The sequence below is a fragment of the Panulirus ornatus genome, chromosome 10 (genome assembly GCF_036320965.1).
Source record: "Panulirus ornatus isolate Po-2019 chromosome 10, ASM3632096v1, whole genome shotgun sequence".
Taxonomy (NCBI): Eukaryota; Metazoa; Arthropoda; class Malacostraca; order Decapoda; family Palinuridae; genus Panulirus; species Panulirus ornatus.
Window position 1 is genome coordinate 13,700,912 of NC_092233.1, and position 18,541 is coordinate 13,719,452.

Here is an 18,541-nt window from a genome sequence, read left to right on the forward strand (position 1 = left end):
AGGCTGTGGATTTTAAACAAACTTTGATACAATCTAAAGACTAAACAAAAAGGCTGTTTAATGTTCTAACATTCCACATACCCAGAATTAGTCATGCAGTGCTGTCATGTATTATTATTATTATTGAGGTCTCTTGTCACTTTGAAATTTGGACACACAAGACAGCTCCATTTTATGTATGTGTGTAAGGAAAATGGATATTAAGTATGTGAAAACAGAGAATTGTGCTTAAAGACTTAAGACTTTATACTTTTCATTTACCAACAGGTACTGCCTCACCATTGTCCATCAAACTTGTGTATTTGAGAAACTTCATTTATCAACAGGTACTGCCTCACCATTGGCCATCAAACTTGTGTATTTGAGAAAGAAAATGATCCAACAACTTTGCGTACTTCGGCTCCAGGAAAACTCATAAATTTCCTACAGGAGGATGGAAGTCACTTGTTTGTAGGACAACCATATGCTGAAATTGAGGTACCATTAGATATATTTATCTTTTTTGTCTTTCATACTTGTTCTCCATTTTCTGCTTAAATGAGGTAGCACCAGGAACAAAGAAATGGCCTCATGTGTACCTGTCCATTCTCTAGCTGTCACGTGTAATGCACCAAAGCAAGTCTTCTATCCACAACCAGGCCCCACTGACTTTTCTTTGGCTTGCCCTGCTGCTTCGCATGTCCTGGTTCAGTCCATTGACAGCGCATTGCTTTCTGTATACCCCATTGCTCCAATGCACCCTGTCCTTAGTCCTTGTTTAGGCCCCAGACACTCAGAACCTTATTCACTCCATCATTCTACCTCCAATTTGTTCTTCCCTTTCTCCTTGAGCCCTCCACTTTTTACACATATCCTCTTCGTCAGTCTCTCCTCACTCTTTCTCTATATATAAGTCCAAACCATTTCAGCATGCCCTCCTCAGCTCTCTCTTATCTCTCTCTCTCTCTCTCTCTCTCTCTCTCTCTCTCTCTGTCATCTGCAACATGTGGAAATGATAAACAAATGATGAATGTAGAAAAATACTTTGTCGTAAACCTAAGAGGATACACATTGAAAAACAGAAAATGTACAAAAAGAAGGCCACAAAGAGATCTCACCTTTCTGACATAATGATGTAAAGAATCACAATGTAGCAATTATGCATTCTGTATTTATTTTATATATTATTTATTTATTTTATTTATGTAGTATACTTGATCACCATTTTGTGCATCAGCAAGGTAGTGCTAGGAAACAGACGAAGAAAGACCCATTCACTCATAAACATATATCCACATATACGCACCTACTCATACATATACTTACTTTTTTATTAATTATTATACTTGATTGCTGTTTCTTGCATCAGCGATGTGGCATCAGGAAACAGAAAAAGAATGGCGTGTCCACACATATACACATAATTATTTATTTATTTATTTTTTTTTTTTGCTTTGTCGCTGTCTCCCGCGTTTGCGAGGTAGCGCAAGGAAACAGACGAAAGAAATGGCCCAACCCACCCCCATACACATGTATATACATACACGTCCACACACGCAAATATACATACCTACACAGCTTCCCATGGTTTACCCCAGACGCTTCACATGCCCTGATTCAATCCACTGACAGCACGTCAACCCCGGTATACCACATCGATCCAATTAATTCTATTCCTTGCCCTCCTTTCACCCTCCTGCATGTTCAGGCCCCGATCACACAAAATCTTTTTCACTCCATCTTTCCACCTCCAATTTGGTCTCCCACTTCTCCTCGTTCCCTCCACCTCCGACACATATATCCTCTTGGTCAATCTTTCCTCACTCATTCTCTCCATGTGCCCAAACCATTTCAAAACACCCTCTTCTGCTCTCTCAACCACGCTCTTTTTATTTCCACACATCTCTCTTACCCTTACGTTACTTACTCGATCAAACCACCTCACACCACACATTGTCCTCAAACATCTCATTTCCAGCACATCCATCCTCCTGTGCACAACTCTATCCATAGCCCACGCCTCGCAACCATGCAACATTGTTGGAACCACTATTCCTTCAAACATACCCATTTTTGCTTTCCGAGATAATGTTCTCGACTTCCACACATTCTTCAAGGCTCCCAGGATTTTTGCCCCCTCCCCCACCCTATGATCCACTTCCGCTTCCATGGTTCCATCCGCTGCCAGATCTACTCCCAGATATCTAAAACACTTTACTTCCTCCAGTTTTTCTCCATTCAAATGTACCTCCCAATTGACTTGACCCTCAACCCTACTGTACCTAATAACCTTGCTCTTATTCACTTTTTTTTTTTTCTTTTAAACTATTCGCCATTTCCCGCGTTAGCGAGGTAGCGTTAAGAACAGAGGACTGGGCCTTTTTTGGAATATCCTCACCTGGCCCCCTCTGTTCCTTCTTTTGGAAAATTTAAAAAAAAACGAGAGGGGAGGATTTCCAGCCCCCCGCTCCCTCCCCTTTTAGTCGCCTTCTACGACACGCAGGGAATACGTGGGAAGTATTCTTAATCCCTTATCCCCAGGGATAATATGAATATATATAATGAATATACATCAATATATATATATATATATATATATATATATATATATATATATATATATATATATATATATATATATATATATTGATGTATATTCAATATAAATATATATAATGAATATACATCAACATATATATATATATTTTTTTTTTTGCTTTGTCGCTGTCTCCCGCATTTGCGAGGTAGCGCAAGGAAACAGACGAAAGAAATGGCCCAACCCACCCCCATACACATGTATATACATACACGTCCACACACGCAAATATACATACCTACACAGCTTTCCATGGTTTACCCCAGACGCTTCACATGCCCTGATTCAATCCACTGACAGCACGTCAACCCCGGTATACCACATCGCTCCAATTCACTCTATTCCTTGCCCTCCTTTCACCCTCCTGCATGTTCAGGCCCCGATCACACAAAATCTTTTTCACTCCATCTTTCCACCTCCAATTTGGTCTTATTCACATTTACTCTTAACTTTCTTCTTTCACACACTTTACCAAACTCAGTCACCAGCTTCTGCAGTTTCTCACATGAATCAGCCACCAGTGCTGTATCATCAGCGAACAACAACTGACTCACTTCCCAAGCTCTCTCATCCCCAACAGACTTCATACTTATTTATTATATTAATTATTCATTATACTTAATCGCCATTTCTTGTGTTAGTGAGGTAGCACCAGAAAACTGATGAAGAATGGCCCATCCACTCATATGCATATAAATATTATTGGAGCATATGCACCTGGGCATGAGAAGAAAGATCATGAGAGGCAAGTGTTTTGGGAGCAGCTGAGTGAGTGTGTTAGAAGTTTTGATGCACGAGACCGGGTTATAGTGATGGGAGATGAGGTAGCACCAGAAAACTGATGAAGAATGGCCCATCCACTCATGCATATGAATATTATTGGAGCATATGCACCTGGGCATGAGAAGAAAGATCATGAGAGGCAAGTGTTTTGGAAGCAGCTGAGTGAGTGTGTTAGAAGTTTTGATGCATGAGACTGGGTTATAGTGATGGGAGATTTGAATGCAAAGGTGAGTAATGTGGTAGTTGAGGGAATAATTGGTGTGCATGGGGTGTACAGTGTTGTAAAGGGAAATGGTGAAGAGCTTGTTGATTTATGTGCTGAAAAAGGACTGGTGATTGGGAATACCTGGTTTAAAAAGAGAGATATACATTAGTATACATATGCAAGTAGGAGAGATGGCCAGAGACCATTATTGGATTACGTGTTAATTGATAGGTGCGTGAAAGAGAGATTTTTGAATGTTAATGTGCTGAGAGGTGCAACTGGAGGAATGTCTGATCATTATTTTGTGGAGGCGAAGGTGAAAATTTGTAGAGGTTTTCAGATAAGAAAAGAGAATGTTGGGGTGAAGAAAGTGGTGAGAGTAAGTGAGCTTGGGAAGGAGACTTGTGTGAAAAAGTACCAGGAGAGACTGATTACTGAATGGAAAAAAGTGAGAACAAAGGACGTAAGGGGAGTGTGGGGAGGAATGGGATGTATTTAGGGAAACAGTGATGGCTTGCGCAAGGGATACTTGTGGCATGAGAAGCGTAGGAGGTGGGCAGATTAGAAAGGGTAGTGAGTGGTGGGATGAAGAAGTAAGATTATTAGTAGAGAAGAGAAGAGAGAGGCATTTGGACGATTTTTGCTGGGAAAAAATGCAAATGACTGGGAGATGTATAAAAGAATGAGGTAAGAGGTCAAGAGAAAGGAACTTATGCCTCTGTAATTTGAACACTAACCTTTATCCCCTTTGCCTTTGTACACTGGCTTATGCATGCATTCTCCCAATCCTCAGGCACTTCACCATGAACCATACATACATTGAATATACTTACCAGCCAGTCAACAACACAGTCACCCCCCTTTTTTTAATAAATTACACTGCAATACCATCCAAACCCACTGCCTTGCAAGCTTTCATCTTCCAGAAAGCTTTCACGACCTCTTCTCTGTTTACAAAACCATTCTCCCTGACCCTCTTACTTCACACACCACCTCAATCAAAACACCGTATATCTGCCACTCTGTCATCTAACACTTTCAACAAACCTTCAAAATACTCACTCCATCTCCTTTTCACTTCACCACTACTTGTTATTGCCTCCCCATTAGCCCCTTTTAATGATGTTCCCATTTGTTCTCTTGCCTTATGCACTTTATTTACCTCCTTCCAAAACCCTATATCTGCCACTCTATATATATATTTCTTTCTTTTTCTTTCATACTATTCGCCATTTCCTGTGTTAGCAAGGTAGCGTTAAGAACAGAAGACTGGGCCTTTGAGGGAATATCCTCACCTGGCCCCCTTCTCTGGTCCTTTTTGAAAATTAAAAAAAAAAAACGGGGAGGGGAAGATTTCCAGCCACCTGCTCCCTCCCCTTGTAGTCGCCTACTGCGACACGCAGGGAATTCGTGGGAAGTATATTATTATATTTTTTATTATAGTTTGTTGCTGTCTCCCATGTGAGCGAGGTTGTGCAAGGAAACAGATGAAAGAATGGCCCAACCCACCCACACACACATGTATATGCATTCATCCACACATGCACATATACATACCTATATATTTCAACGTATACATATATATACATACACAGACATATACATATATACACATGTACATATTTCATACTTGCTGTCTTTATTCATTTCCGTCGCCATCCCGCCACACATGAAATGACAACCCCCTTCCCCTGCATGCATGCGAGGTAGCGTTAGGAAAAGACAACAAAGGCCACATTTGTTCACACTCATTCTCTAGCTGTCATGTATAATGCACCAAAACCACAGCTCCCTTTCCACATCCAGGCCCCACAAAACTTTCCACATATGTCCTAGTTCCGTTCTGATCGACCATTTGCATCTTGAAATGGACGTAAGTTGGATGTATTTCAGCATGGCATGTAGAATTCATATACCTGTACCGCAGTCTTTAATCCTACTCATTTTCTATCATGATTATCTTTTCTATAATAACCAACTTTATTTTATGATTCTGTAGTTTCTTTTTACCTTTTGTTTAAGATCCTTTAGTTCATATTTCATCATTTTCATTTTTTTATTTTTATTTTTTTCCAGTTGTGTGTAGTGTATATGGGTAGAGCTTGTATGTTATGTAAATGTTTCATGTCTGTGGGGCCTGGCTGTATTTTGTTGGCAAAAACATGAGTTGATATGTTGAAAATTTAGATGCCCAACTTCACTTTGTCAAAGATATTTCCTCTTTTGTATTTTATGTAAAAGGGCAACCAGTTTTTCATAGAATATAGTTGGCATCATATATAAAATGGCATCATATAAAAAGAATAGATTGATTACAAAAATCTGTCTGAAGAAAAGATAGTACAGCAGAGCTCTTCTTCCCTGGAAGATCACATAATTAACCCAGTGAATGGGAGGGGATAATGCTGTCATTGCGCAGGGGATTTGATAAGAGTTAAATGGATGTAGTATGTTTGAATGAAACTGATAAGAAAGGAAAGGGTGAGAAGGAGAGGTGAAAGCTGTATAGCATAGTTAGGCATAAATGAGATGGGAGAGTGCTTAAGTGAAAGGAGTGCCTTGCTTTGGAAGGGCAGGTGGAAATGTTTTATAGAATCTTAATGATTGTTGTGGGTTAAGTTTGAGTTAGAACAACAAGATTTATGTTGATGATAAGGCTCAGTTAATACAAAGGAAAACTTGAGCTGAAGTTTTAGGATTAAGATAGCTGGGAAAACGTTACTTATTATATTCAAAAACTCTTTGGTTCACACTTCTGAGATGATTTCTATTAGGTAGACATTCTTGATGTTGAAATTCAGAATTAGGAGATACTTAGCTGAATATGGAGACAACCATTATGGGTTATCACTTGTTTTCGTAGAATACTTTTTTTCATTACTCTGTTTTATTCCAGAGCATGAAGATGGTTATGGCTTTGACTGTGACAGAATCAGGCTGTGTTTATCATGTGAGACGTCCTGGAGCAGTGCTGAATGCTGGAGATGTTATTGCAAAAATGGATCTGGATGATCCCTCTATTGTTACAAAAGCTCAGCTTTTTAAAGGAGGATTTCCCCCGAGCAAAACACCATTACCGAAGGAAGACGAAAAGCTCAATCACATATACCTAACCCGAAAAGCAATTCTTGATAACGTTCTAAATGGTAATGTATGTTTAAACATTTTGCTAATTTTTTTTATTGGATTACATTTGTTTTTAATTGTTCTTAATATTTCATATGTTGGTATAGAATTACAGTACTGCAGATTTTTTCTTATTGCCTTTCCTGATATCATGAAGTAATCTCAGAATCACATGAATTGTGGCTTCATATGCACACACTCATTACCTAGCTCTCATGTGTTATGTACCAAACTCAAAGACTAGAATCCATAGTAAAGCCCCACAGACTATTTTGTGGTTGACTTCGAGTGCTTCATAATCCTTAGTTCAGCCCATTGACAGTACATTGCACCCTGTATACCATATTGGTCCAGTTCTCTCTAGTGCATGCCTCTTGTTCTCGTAATTGTTCAGGGTCTTCTTTATTATTGTTTTGATGCAGCATGATTTGATCCAATAATCTTGACGCAATGTGAGCACCAAAATTGCTTCTATTATAACACGAGGCATCGCAGTACAATGTAAGCCCAGCTGGTCATGCATCTTAGGATGTATGCATTGTGCATGCCACTTTGCCCCTTACATCATTTGCAACTTGTATGTTTTATGCTTTTGCCCTTTGAACCAGTCATCACTATGCCTAAGCATTCAGCAAGTATTCCTAATACCAGCGGACCTGCCAATAAGGTAAGGAAGACCTTTACCTTGATAGAACTTGAATATAGGTCGAGTGCTTCAGCAGATATTCGCTGTTGTGGCATTAATGAGAGCAGCATTTGCACCATAAAGAAGAAATGCCTTTTCTCAGCCAACTATCTCAAAGAAGGCAGTGCATCTCAGGATGCTGATATATGTAAAGATGGAGGATGCCCTGAAAATTTGGGTGCACGTAGCTTCTTTTGGGTACAGTAGCTTCCTGTGACAGTTCAAATGAATAGAATTAAGGCCATAATACTCTAGATGAGATAATGAAGAAAGAAAGTATGCCAGTCAGTAAAAGTGAACTTCCATTAGCTAGAACTGGCTTCAAAGTTCTGTCAGATGTGTTAGGCTAAGAAATGTCATTCTGTCTGGTGAGGCTGTAACAGCTGATGAAGAGCCTGCAGAGCATACAGAAGTGGAATCACAGAAAATTATGGAGGAGAAAGGTTACACGTCAGATCAGGTATGGATCTCTGAAAAGACTGGCCTTTACTCAAAAATGATGACAAAGAGAACATACCTGATGAAGGATAAGGCAAGGGCCCTAGGTTTTAAGGCTAGCAAAGACTGCATCACACAGTTGGTCAAGAATGCCATATAATAGCTAACGTCTATGGGGTTGCAACATTAAGTGTTGGTGAAATGTATTACAGATGCTCCCAACTTAAGACCATTGGTACATATGACCAAGAATAAATGTAGATAAAAAGATAGAGGATGTGTGGATCAGGTGTTTGCTTTGAAGAATGTATGTGAGAAATACTTAGAAAAGCAAATGGATTTGTATGTAGCATTTATGGATCTGGAGAAGGCATATGATAGAGTTGATAGAGATGCTCTGTGGAAGGTATTAAGAATATATGGTGTGGGAGGCAAGTTGTTAGAAGCAGTGAAAAGTTTTTATCGAGGATGTAAGGCATGTGTACGTGTAGGAAGAGAGGAAAGTGATTGGTTCTCAGTGAATGTAGGTTTGCGGCAGGGGTGTGTGATGTCTCCATGGTTGTTTAATTTGTTTATGGATGGGGTTGTAAGGGAGGTAAATGCAAGAGTCCTGGAAAGAGGGGCAAGTATGAAGTCTGTTGGGGATGAGAGAGCTTGGGAAGTGAGTCAATTGTTGTTCGCTGATGATACAGCGCTGGTGGCTGATTCATGTGAGAAACTGCAGAAGCTGGTGACTGAGTTTGGTAAAGTGTGTGGAAGAAGAAAGTTGAGAGTAAATGTGAATAAGAGCAAGGTTATTAGGTACAGTAGGGGTGAGGGTCAAGTCAATTGGGAGGTGAGTTTGAATGGAGAAAAACTGGAGGAAGTGAAGTGTTTTAGATATCTGGGAGTGGATCTGTCAGCGGATGGAACCATGGAAGCGGAAGTGGATCATAGGGTGGGGGAGGGGGCGAAAATTTTGGGAGCCTTGAAAAATGTGTGGAAGTCGAGAACATTATCTCGGAAAGCAAAAATGGGTATGTTTGAGGGAATAGTGGTTCCAACAATGCTGTATGGTTGCGAGGCGTGGGCTATGGATAGAGATGTGCGCAGGAGGATGGATGTGCTGGAAATGAGATGTTTGAGGACAATGTGTGGTGTGAGGTGGTGTGATCGAGTATGTAACGTAAGGGTAAGAGAGATGTGTGGAAATAAAAAGAGCGTGGTTGAGAGAGCAGAAGAGGGTGTTTTGAAATGGTTTGGGCACATGGAGAGAATGAGTGAGGAGAGATTGACCAAGAGGATATATGTGTCGGAGGTGGAGGGAACGAGGAGAAGAGGGAGACCAAATTGGAGGTGGAAAGATGGAGTGAAAAAGATTTTGTGTGATCGGGGCCTGAACATGCAGGAGGGTGAAAGGAGGGCAAGAAATAGAGTGAATTGGAGTCATGTGGTATACAGGGGTTGACGTGCTGTCAGTGGATTGAAGCAAGGCATGTGAAGCGTCTGGGGTAAACCATGGAAAGCTGTGTAGGTATGTATATTTGCGTGTGTGGACGTGTGTATGTACATGTGTATGGGGGGGGGGGGGTTGGGCCATTTCTTTCGTCTGTTTCCTTGCGCTACCTCGCAAACGCGGGAGACAGCGACAAAGTATAAAAAAAAAAAAAAAAAAAAAAAAAAAAAAAAAAGATATATGTTTATAGTTGTGTTACTGGAGTGATAGTTTTCATGCATGGTGTTTTGACAAGAAAATAGTGAAGTTGGAGAAAAATGTAGCTTAGACATTGAAGCTTATTGATTCAGTGGTGAAATTGATGAGAACTGCTATTGACGTTTGTGTGAATAAATTGTACATTTCCTTTTCCATAGCCAGAGGTTGAACCATTATGTGACGTTCATTTTTTCATTCATTTCAAGCTAAAAGTTTGTTTTCTAAATTGTTTCTTACATTTTCATATGTATATGTGTGTGTGTGTGCGTGTGTGCGTGTGTGTGTGTGTGTGTGTGTGTATATATATATATATATATTATCCCTGGGGATAGGGGTGAAAGAATACTTCCCACGTATTCCTCGCGTGTCGTAGAAAGCGACTAGAGGGGACGGGAGCGGGGGGCCGGAAATCCTCCCCTCCTTGTATTAACTTTCTAAAATGGGAAACAGAAGAAGGAGTCACGCGGGGAGTGCTCATCCTCCTCGAAGGCTCAGAGTGGGGTGCCAAAATGTGTGTGGATGTAACCAAGATGTGAAAAAAGGAGAGATAGGTAGTATGTTTGAGGAAAGGAACCTGGATGTTTTGGCTCTGAGTGAAACGAAGCTCAAGGGTAAAGGGGAAGAGTGGTTTGGAAATGTCTGGTGAGTGAAGTCAGGGGTTAGTGAGAGGACAAGAGCAAGGGAAGGAGTAGCAATACTCCTGAAACAGGAGTTGTGGGAGTATGTGATAGAATGTAAGAAAGTAAATTCTCGATTAATATGGGTAAAATTGAAAGTTGATGGAGAGAGGTGGGTGATTATTGGTGCATATGCACCTGGGCATGAGAAGAAAGATCATGAGAGGCAAGTGTTTTGGGAGCAGCTAAATGAGTGTGTTAGCGGTTTTGATGCACGAGACCGGGTTATAGTGATGGGTGATTTGAATGCAAAGGTGAGTAATGTGGCAGTTGAGGGAATAATTGGTATGCATGGGGTGTTCAGTGTTGTAAATGGAAATGGTGAAGAGCTTGTAGATTTATGTGCTGAAAAAGGACTGATGATTGGGAATACCTGGTTTAAAAAGCGAGATATACATAAGTATACTTATGTAAGTAGGAGAGATGGCCAGAGAGCGTTATTGGATTACGTGTTAATTGACAGGCGTGCGAAAGAGAGACTTTTGGATGTCAATGTGCTGAGAGGTGCAACTGGAGGGATGTCTGATCATTATCTTGTGGAGGCTAAGGTGAAGATTAGTATGGGTTTTCAGAAAAGAAGAGTGAATGTTGGGGTGAAGAGGGTGGTGAGAGTAAGTGAGCTTGGGAAGGAGACCTGTGTGAAGAAGTATCAGGAGAGACTGTGTACAGAATGGAAAAAGGTGAGAACAATGGAAGTAAGGGGAGTGGGGGAGGAATGGGATGTATTTAGGGAATCAGTGATGGATTGCACAAAAGATGCTTGTGGCATGAGAAGAGTGGGAGGTGGGCTGTTTAGAAAGGGTAGTGAGTGGTGGGATGAAGAAGTAAGAGTATTAGTGAAAGAGAAGAGAGAGGCATTTGGACGATTTTTGCAGGGAAAAAATGCAATTGAGTGGGAGAAGTATAAAAGAAAGAGACAGGAGGTCAAGAGAAAGGTGCAAGAGGTGAAAAAAGGGCAAATGAGAGTTGGGGTGAGAGACTATCAGTAAATTTTAGGGAGAATAAAAAGATGTTCTGGAAGGAGGTAGATAGGGTGCGTAAGACAAGGGAGCAAATGGGAACTTCAGTGAAGGGCGCAAATGGGGAGGTGATAACAAGTAGTGGTGATGTGAGAAGGAGATGGAATGAGTATTTTGAAGGTTTGTTGAATGTGTCTGATGACAGAGTGGCAGATATAGGGTGTTTGGGTCGAGGTGGTGTGCAAAGTGAGAGGGTTAGGGAAAATGATTTGGTAAACAGAGAAGAGGTAGTAAAAGCTTTGCGGAAGATGAAAGCCGGCAAGGCAGCAGGTTTGGATGGTATTGCAGTGGAATTTATTAAAAAAGGGGGTGACTGTATTGTTGACTGGTTGGTAAGGTTATTTAATGTATGTATGACTCATGGTGAGGTGCCTGAGGATTGGCGGAATGCGTGCATAGTGCCATTGTACAAAGGCAAAGGGGATAAGAGTGAGTGCTCAAATTACAGAGGTATAAGTTTGTTGAGTATTCCTGGTAAATTATATGGGAGAGTATTGATTGAGAGGGTGAAGGCATGTACAGAGCATCAGATTGGGGAAGAGCAGTGTGGTTTCAGAAGTGGTAGAGGATGTGTGGATCAGGTGTTTGCTTTGAAGAATGTATGTGAGAAATACTTAGAAAAGCAAATGGATTTGTATGTAGCATTTATGGATCTGGAGAAGGCATATGATAGAGTTGATAGAGATGCTCTGTGGAAGGTATTAAGAATATATGGTGTGGGAGGCAAGTTGTTAGAAGCAGTGAAAAGTTTTTATCGAGGATGCAAGGCATGTGTACGTGTAGGAAGAGAGGAAAGTGATTGGTTCTCAGTGAATGTAGGTTTGCGGCAGGGGTGTGTGATGTCTCCATGGTTGTTTAATTTGTTTATGGATGGGGTTGTTAGGGAGGTAAATGCAAGAGTCTTGGAAAGAGGGGCAAGTATGAAGTCTGTTGGGGATGAGAGAGCTTGGGAAGTGAGTCAGTTGTTGTTTGCTGATGATACAGCGCTGGTGGCGGATTCATGTGAGAAACTGCAGAAGCTGGTGACGGAGTTTGGTAAAGTGTGTGGAAGAAGAAAGTTAAGAGTAAATGTGAATAAGAGCAAGGTTATTAGGTACAGTAGGGTTGAGGGTCAAGTCAATTGGGAGGTGAGTTTGAATGGAGAAAAACTGGAGGAAGTGAAGTGTTTTAGATATCTGGGAGTGGATCTGTCAGCGGATGGAACCATGGAAGCGGAAGTGGATCATAGGGTGGGGGAGGGGGCGAAAATTTTGGGAGCCTTGAAAAATGTGTGGAAGTCGAGAACATTATCCCGGAAAGCAAAAATGGGTATGTTTGAAGGAATAGTAGTTCCAACAATGTTGTATGGTTGCGAGGCGTGGGATATGGATAGAGTTGTGCGCAGGAGGATGGATGTGCTGGAAATGAGATGTTTGAGGACAATGTGTGGTGTGAGGTGGTTTGGTCGAGTAAGTAACGTAAGGGTAAGAGAGATGTGTGGAAATAAAAAGAGCGTGGTTGAGAGAGCAGAAGAGGGTGTTTTGAAATGGTTTGGGCACATGGAGAGAATGAGTGAGGAAAGATTGACCAAGAGGATATATGTGTCGGATCTGGAGGGAACGAGGAGAAGAGGGAGACCAAATTGGAGGTGGAAAGATGGAGTGAAAAGGATTTTGTGTGATCGGGGCCTGAACATGCAGGAGGGTGAAAGGAGGGCAAGGAATAGAGTGAATTGGAGCGATGTGGTATACAGGGGTTGACGTGCTGTCAGTGGATTGAATCAAGGCATGTGAAGCGTCCGGGGTAAACCATGGAAAGCTGTGTAGGTATGTATATTGCGTGTGTGGACGTGTGTATGTACATGTGTATGGGGGGGGTTGGGCCATTTCTTTCGTCTGTTTCCTTGCGCTACCTCGCAAACGCGGGAGACAGCGACAAAGTATAAAAAAAAAAAAAAAAAAAATGTAAATATAGAAATTATGCTTGGTCATATGCCCTCCAGTGCTATTGACTGCATGTGTATGATAGTGAATGTCAGGCTATCCAGGCATTGTGTACATCACAGCATCTCTCTCAGTTACCATTCAGGAAGCACATGTTATTCAAAAGAATATAACGAATTGTCCTGCTGGATTAAACCATTATTGTATTAAACCCCAAAGATGATGATGAGAAAGAGGAAAACCCATCACATGTTGATAGATCAGGCAAGAAGCCATGGAAGAAGCTTGATTTGGAATTGAAAATCAAGGTAATCACCCAATATGAAGGAAGAAAAGAGTTAACGTGATTGCATGTGATCTACAATTGTTCCATTTGATGCTCTCCACAATTTTAAAGGACAAAGAAAAAATATGTGAAGCAGTGAAAGATTCTAGAAGTATGAAGTCAACAGTGATAATAAAGGAACAATAAGGGTCTATCCACGAGATGGAAAAGTTGTTGATGCTTTGGATAGAAGATCAAATTTAAAATGGATACCACTAAGCTTACTAACAATCCAGGCGAAGGCTTCACCTAGAAGTCGTTTTGAGACTTTGAAGTAGGGGAAGGGAAAGGATTACATCAAGAACTTCACAGCAAGTTATGGTTTGTTCAATAGATTTAAAAGAAGATTTTTTTTTTTTATTATACTTTGTCGCTGTCTCCCGCGTTTGCGAGGTAGCACAAGGAAACAGACGAAAGAAATGGCCCAACCCCCCCCCCCATACACATGTATATACATACGTCCACACACGCAAATATACATACCTACACAGCTTTCCATGGTTTACCCCAGACGCTTCACATGCCTTGATTCAATCCACTGACAGCACGTCAACCCCGGTATACCACATCGCTCCAATTCACTCTATTCCTTGCCCTCCTTTCACCCTCCTGCATGTTCAGGCCCCGATCACACAAAATCTTTTTCACTCCATCTTTCCACCTCCAATTTGGTCTCCCTCTTCTCCTCGTTCCCTCCACCTCCGACACATATATCCTCTTGGTCAATCTTTCCTCACTCATTCTCTCCATGTGCCCAAACCACTTCAAAACACCCTCTTCTGCTCTCTCAACCACGCTCTTTTTATTTCCACACATCTCTCTTACCCTTACGTTACTCACTCGATCAAACCACCTCACACCACACATTGTCCTCAAACATCTCATTTCCAGCACATCCATCCTCCTGCGCACAACTCTATCCATAGCCCACGCCTCGCAACCATACAACATTGTTGGAACCACTATTCCTTTAAACATACCCATTTTTGCTTTCCGAGATAATGTTCTCGACTTCCACACATTCTTCAAGGCCCCCAGAATTTTCGCCCCCTCCCCCACCCTATGATCCACTTCCGCTTCCATGGTTCCATCCGCTGCCAGATCCACTCCCAGATATCTAAAACACTTCACTTCCTCCAGTTTTTCTCCATTCAAACTCACCTCCCAATTGACTTGACCCTCAACCCTACTGTACCTAATAACCTTGCTCTTATTCACATTTACTCTTAACTTTCTTCTTCCACACACTTTACCAAACTCAGTCACCAGCTTCTGCAGTTTCTCACATGAATCAGCCACCAGCGCTGTATCATCAGCGAACAACAACTGACTCACTTCCCAAGCTCTCTCATCCCCAACAGACTTCATACTTGCCCCTCTTTCCAAAACTCTTGCATTTACCTCCCTAACAACCCCATCCATAAACAAATTAAACAACCATGGAGACATCACACACCCCTGCCGCAAACCTACATTCACTGAGAACCAATCACTTTCCTCTCTTCCTACACGTACACATGCCTTACATCCTCGATAAAAACTTTTCACTGCTTCTAACAACTTTCCTCCCACACCATATATTTTTAATACCTTCCACAGAGCATCTCTATCAACTCTATCATATGCCTTCTCCAGATCCATAAATGCTACATACAAATCCATTTGCTTTTCTAAGTATTTCTCACATACAGTCTTCAAAGCAAACACCTGATCCACACATCCTCTACCACTTCTGAAACCACACTGCTCTTCCCCAATCTGATGCTCTGTACATGCCTTCACCCTCTCAATCAATACCCTCTCATATAATTTACCAGGAATACTCAACAAACTTATACCTCTGTAATTTGAGCACTCACTCTTATCCCCTTTGCCTTTGTACAATGGCATTATGCACGCATTCCTCCAATCCTCAGGCACCTCACCATGAGTCATACATACATTAAATAACCTTACCAACCAGTCAACAATACAGTCACCCCCTTTTTTAATAAATTCCACTCTAATACCATCCAAACCTGCTGCCTTGCCGGCTTTCATCTTCCGCAAAGCTTTCACTACCTCTTCTCTGTTTACCAAATCATTTTCCCTAACCCTCTCACTTTGCACACCACCTCGACCAAAACACCCTATATCTGCCACTCTATCATCAAACACATTCAACAAACCTTCAGAATACTCACTCCATCTCCTTCTCACATCACCACTACTTGTTATCACCTCCCCATTTGCGCCCTTCACTGAAGTTCCCATTTGCTCCCTTGTCTTACGCGCTTTATTTACCTCCTTCCAGAACATCTTTTTATTCTCCCTAAAATTTAATGATACTCTCTCACCCCAACTCTCATTTGCCCTTTTTTTCACCTCTTGCACCTTTCTCTTGACCTCCTGTCTCTTTCTTTTATGCATCTCTCACTCAATTGCATTTTTTCCCTGCAAAAATCGTCCAAATGCCTCTCTCTTCTCTTTCACTAATACTCTTACTTCTTCATCCCACCACTCACTACCCTTTTTTAATCAACCCACCTCCCACTCTTCTCATGCCACAAGCATCTTTTGCGCAATCCATCACTGATTCCCTAATTACATATAACTTGCATAACATTCAGTTCAGGTGAAGCAGCAATTACTGATGAAAGAACTGCCAAAAGTTCATTGAAAGTTTGGATGAATCAATCCATGAATTAAAGAATCTTAAATAAAAGGTAAGAAGAAAGTACAGAATCATATAATAAAGCTGGTTAATAAAGAAAAGAGATAATCATGAAAGATATTGAGTAGGATGAAAAAATGCTGTACAGATATACGAATTCTACATACCATGCTAACATACGTCCAACTTATGCACATTTCTCTTCAACCTACCTTTAACATATGCCATAAACTGTCTGCATATGTCTCCACCCCTAACATTTTTCATGTATTTAGCTACTGCTTCCCACAGCTTCTGTGTGGAGACCTACTTCCCTCAGACAGCTAAAATGTGAAATTCTCTTCCTTCTTTTGTCTTTCCCTCTTTATTAACCTTTATGCATGTAAGAGTTTAGGTCTACAAACACTTGTGGAGCCCTGACTGATTTGTAATTTCTATCCTTTTAACTTTTTTTCATGCACCTAAGGTGGCCTTGAGTGGGGCATTTTATTTGTCTGTGGCATGCTGGTTACTAGATTAAAAAAGAAATCAAGTGAGAAGCTGCAAGAGTTGGTGTCTGAGTTAAGGATATTGTGTTGAAGGAGAGAGTTGAGAGTAAATGTGAATAAAAGCAAGTTTATTGGGTTTAGCAGTGAAGAGAGGTTGATTGGGATGTGGGTTTGAAAGTAGAGAACTTGGAGGACATTAAGTCTTTTAGATACCTTAGAGTGGATATGACAGCAGTCGGAACCATAGTAGCTTAAGTGAGCCATAGGGTTAGTGAGGGGGCAACAGACGTGGGAGAATTGAGGAATGTGTGGAAAGAGAGGTTGCTGTCTCTAAAGGCAAAGATGGGTATGTTTGATGGTGTAGTAGTCCTGTCAATGTTGTATGGATGTGAGGTGTAGGCCATAGACAAAAAAGAACATGAAATGTTTGAGGACAATATGTGGTGTAAGGAGGGTTGATTGAATAAGAAATTATAGGATAAGAGAGAGTATGTTTTAGAGAGCTGAAGAGTGTGTGCTGAAATTGTGTGGACATTTTGAGAGTCCAAGAGGATATACATATCAGAAGTGGAGGGAACCAGGAAGAGGGGGAAATCAAGGAGGATGTGGAAGGATGGAGTGAAAGATGCTTTGAAGGCTTGGGATCTGAACTTGCGGGAGGGTACAAGGTGTGTGGGGATAGAGCAAATTAGAGCATTGTGGTGTATTGGGGATGATGTGCTGTCAATAGGATGAATAGGGTGTGTGAAATAATTGGGGTAAATCACAGAAATTTCTGTGGAGCCTGATCATGGATAGGGGGCTCTGGTTTTGGTGCATTATTCATAACAGCTAAAGAGTGGATGTGACTAATGAGGCCATTTCTTCATGTGTCCCTAGCATTACCTCAGTGATGGGAAATGGCAAACTTGCATTAAAAGATGAAAATACTGAATTGGATATTAGGTATTAAGTTTAGAATAAGATGAGTAGGTTTTGAACTGTAGGAAAGTTGAATATACAGCAGAGAAGGGAAGAAAAGATATATGATTTTTGTTTTTCCATACATTTTTATTATTTCCTGTGTTTCTGAGTGAGCACCAAGAATTGAGAAAGAATGACCTCGTTCACTCAAAATCCACTCTAGCTTCTTGTATGATGCACTGAAACCAGGGTCCCTTGTCCTTGATCAGGCCCCAAGGACCTTTCTATGGTTTCCCCTGGCTGCTTGATGTGCAGCCAATTGACAGCACACTGTAAAGAAGTATTTTACCAGTTTTTGTGTTCAACAATATGACACCCCAAATGAAAGATTTTAAGAAATGCCCATTAGTTTGGCCTTACAGTGGTAGTCCTGCTTTCATGATATTGTAATGTATCAATTGCTAGCAACAATTGTTGTCATTTGCCATTAGTGTTATATTGCTTTCACATTTCTATGAAAATCCTTTTCATTCATATTTGCCATTTCCTGCAATAGTGAGGTAGCATTAGGAACAGAGGACTGAGCCTTAGAGGGAATATCCTTACTTGGCCCCCTTCTCTGTTCCTCCTTTTGGAAAATCAAAAACGAGGGGGAGGATTTCCAGCCCCCCCACTCCCTCCCCTTATAGTTGCCTTCTACGAATGCTGGGAATATGTGGGAAGTATTCTTTCTTGCTTTCATGGTATTGTAATGTATCAGTTGCTAGCAGTAATTCTTGTCATTTGCCATAAGTTTATATTGCTTTCACATTTCTTTGGAAATATGGAAGTAACTATAAAATGGAGCTACCATAAGTATTAGGAAATTTGTCTCGCATTCATGCTTACCAACCCTACAGAAACAACGCAAGGTCTTATTGATTATTTCAAAATTCATCGGACCCATCCATGAAGATACTTTTTTACCATGTTTACATATCTATATATGTATTGAATAGAGCAGACAGTCAAGATGCAGTATGTATACAGAAGTAGAACATCAGAGAAAG

At 41.0% G+C, this 18,541-nt stretch overlaps 1 protein-coding gene across 7 annotated transcripts in view; it reads left to right on the forward strand.

The window, feature by feature from the left end:
• Positions 1-18,541, forward strand: part of ACC (acetyl-CoA carboxylase) — a 333,790-nt gene that overhangs the window by 102,832 nt on the left and 212,417 nt on the right. For all 7 annotated transcript variants that reach the window (XM_071665546.1, XM_071665545.1, XM_071665542.1 and 4 more), the window contains 2 exons: positions 327-477; positions 6,460-6,709. In XM_071665546.1, the coding sequence (XP_071521647.1) occupies positions 327-477; positions 6,460-6,709 (401 nt within the window). The remainder of the gene's footprint in view (positions 1-326; positions 478-6,459; positions 6,710-18,541) is intronic.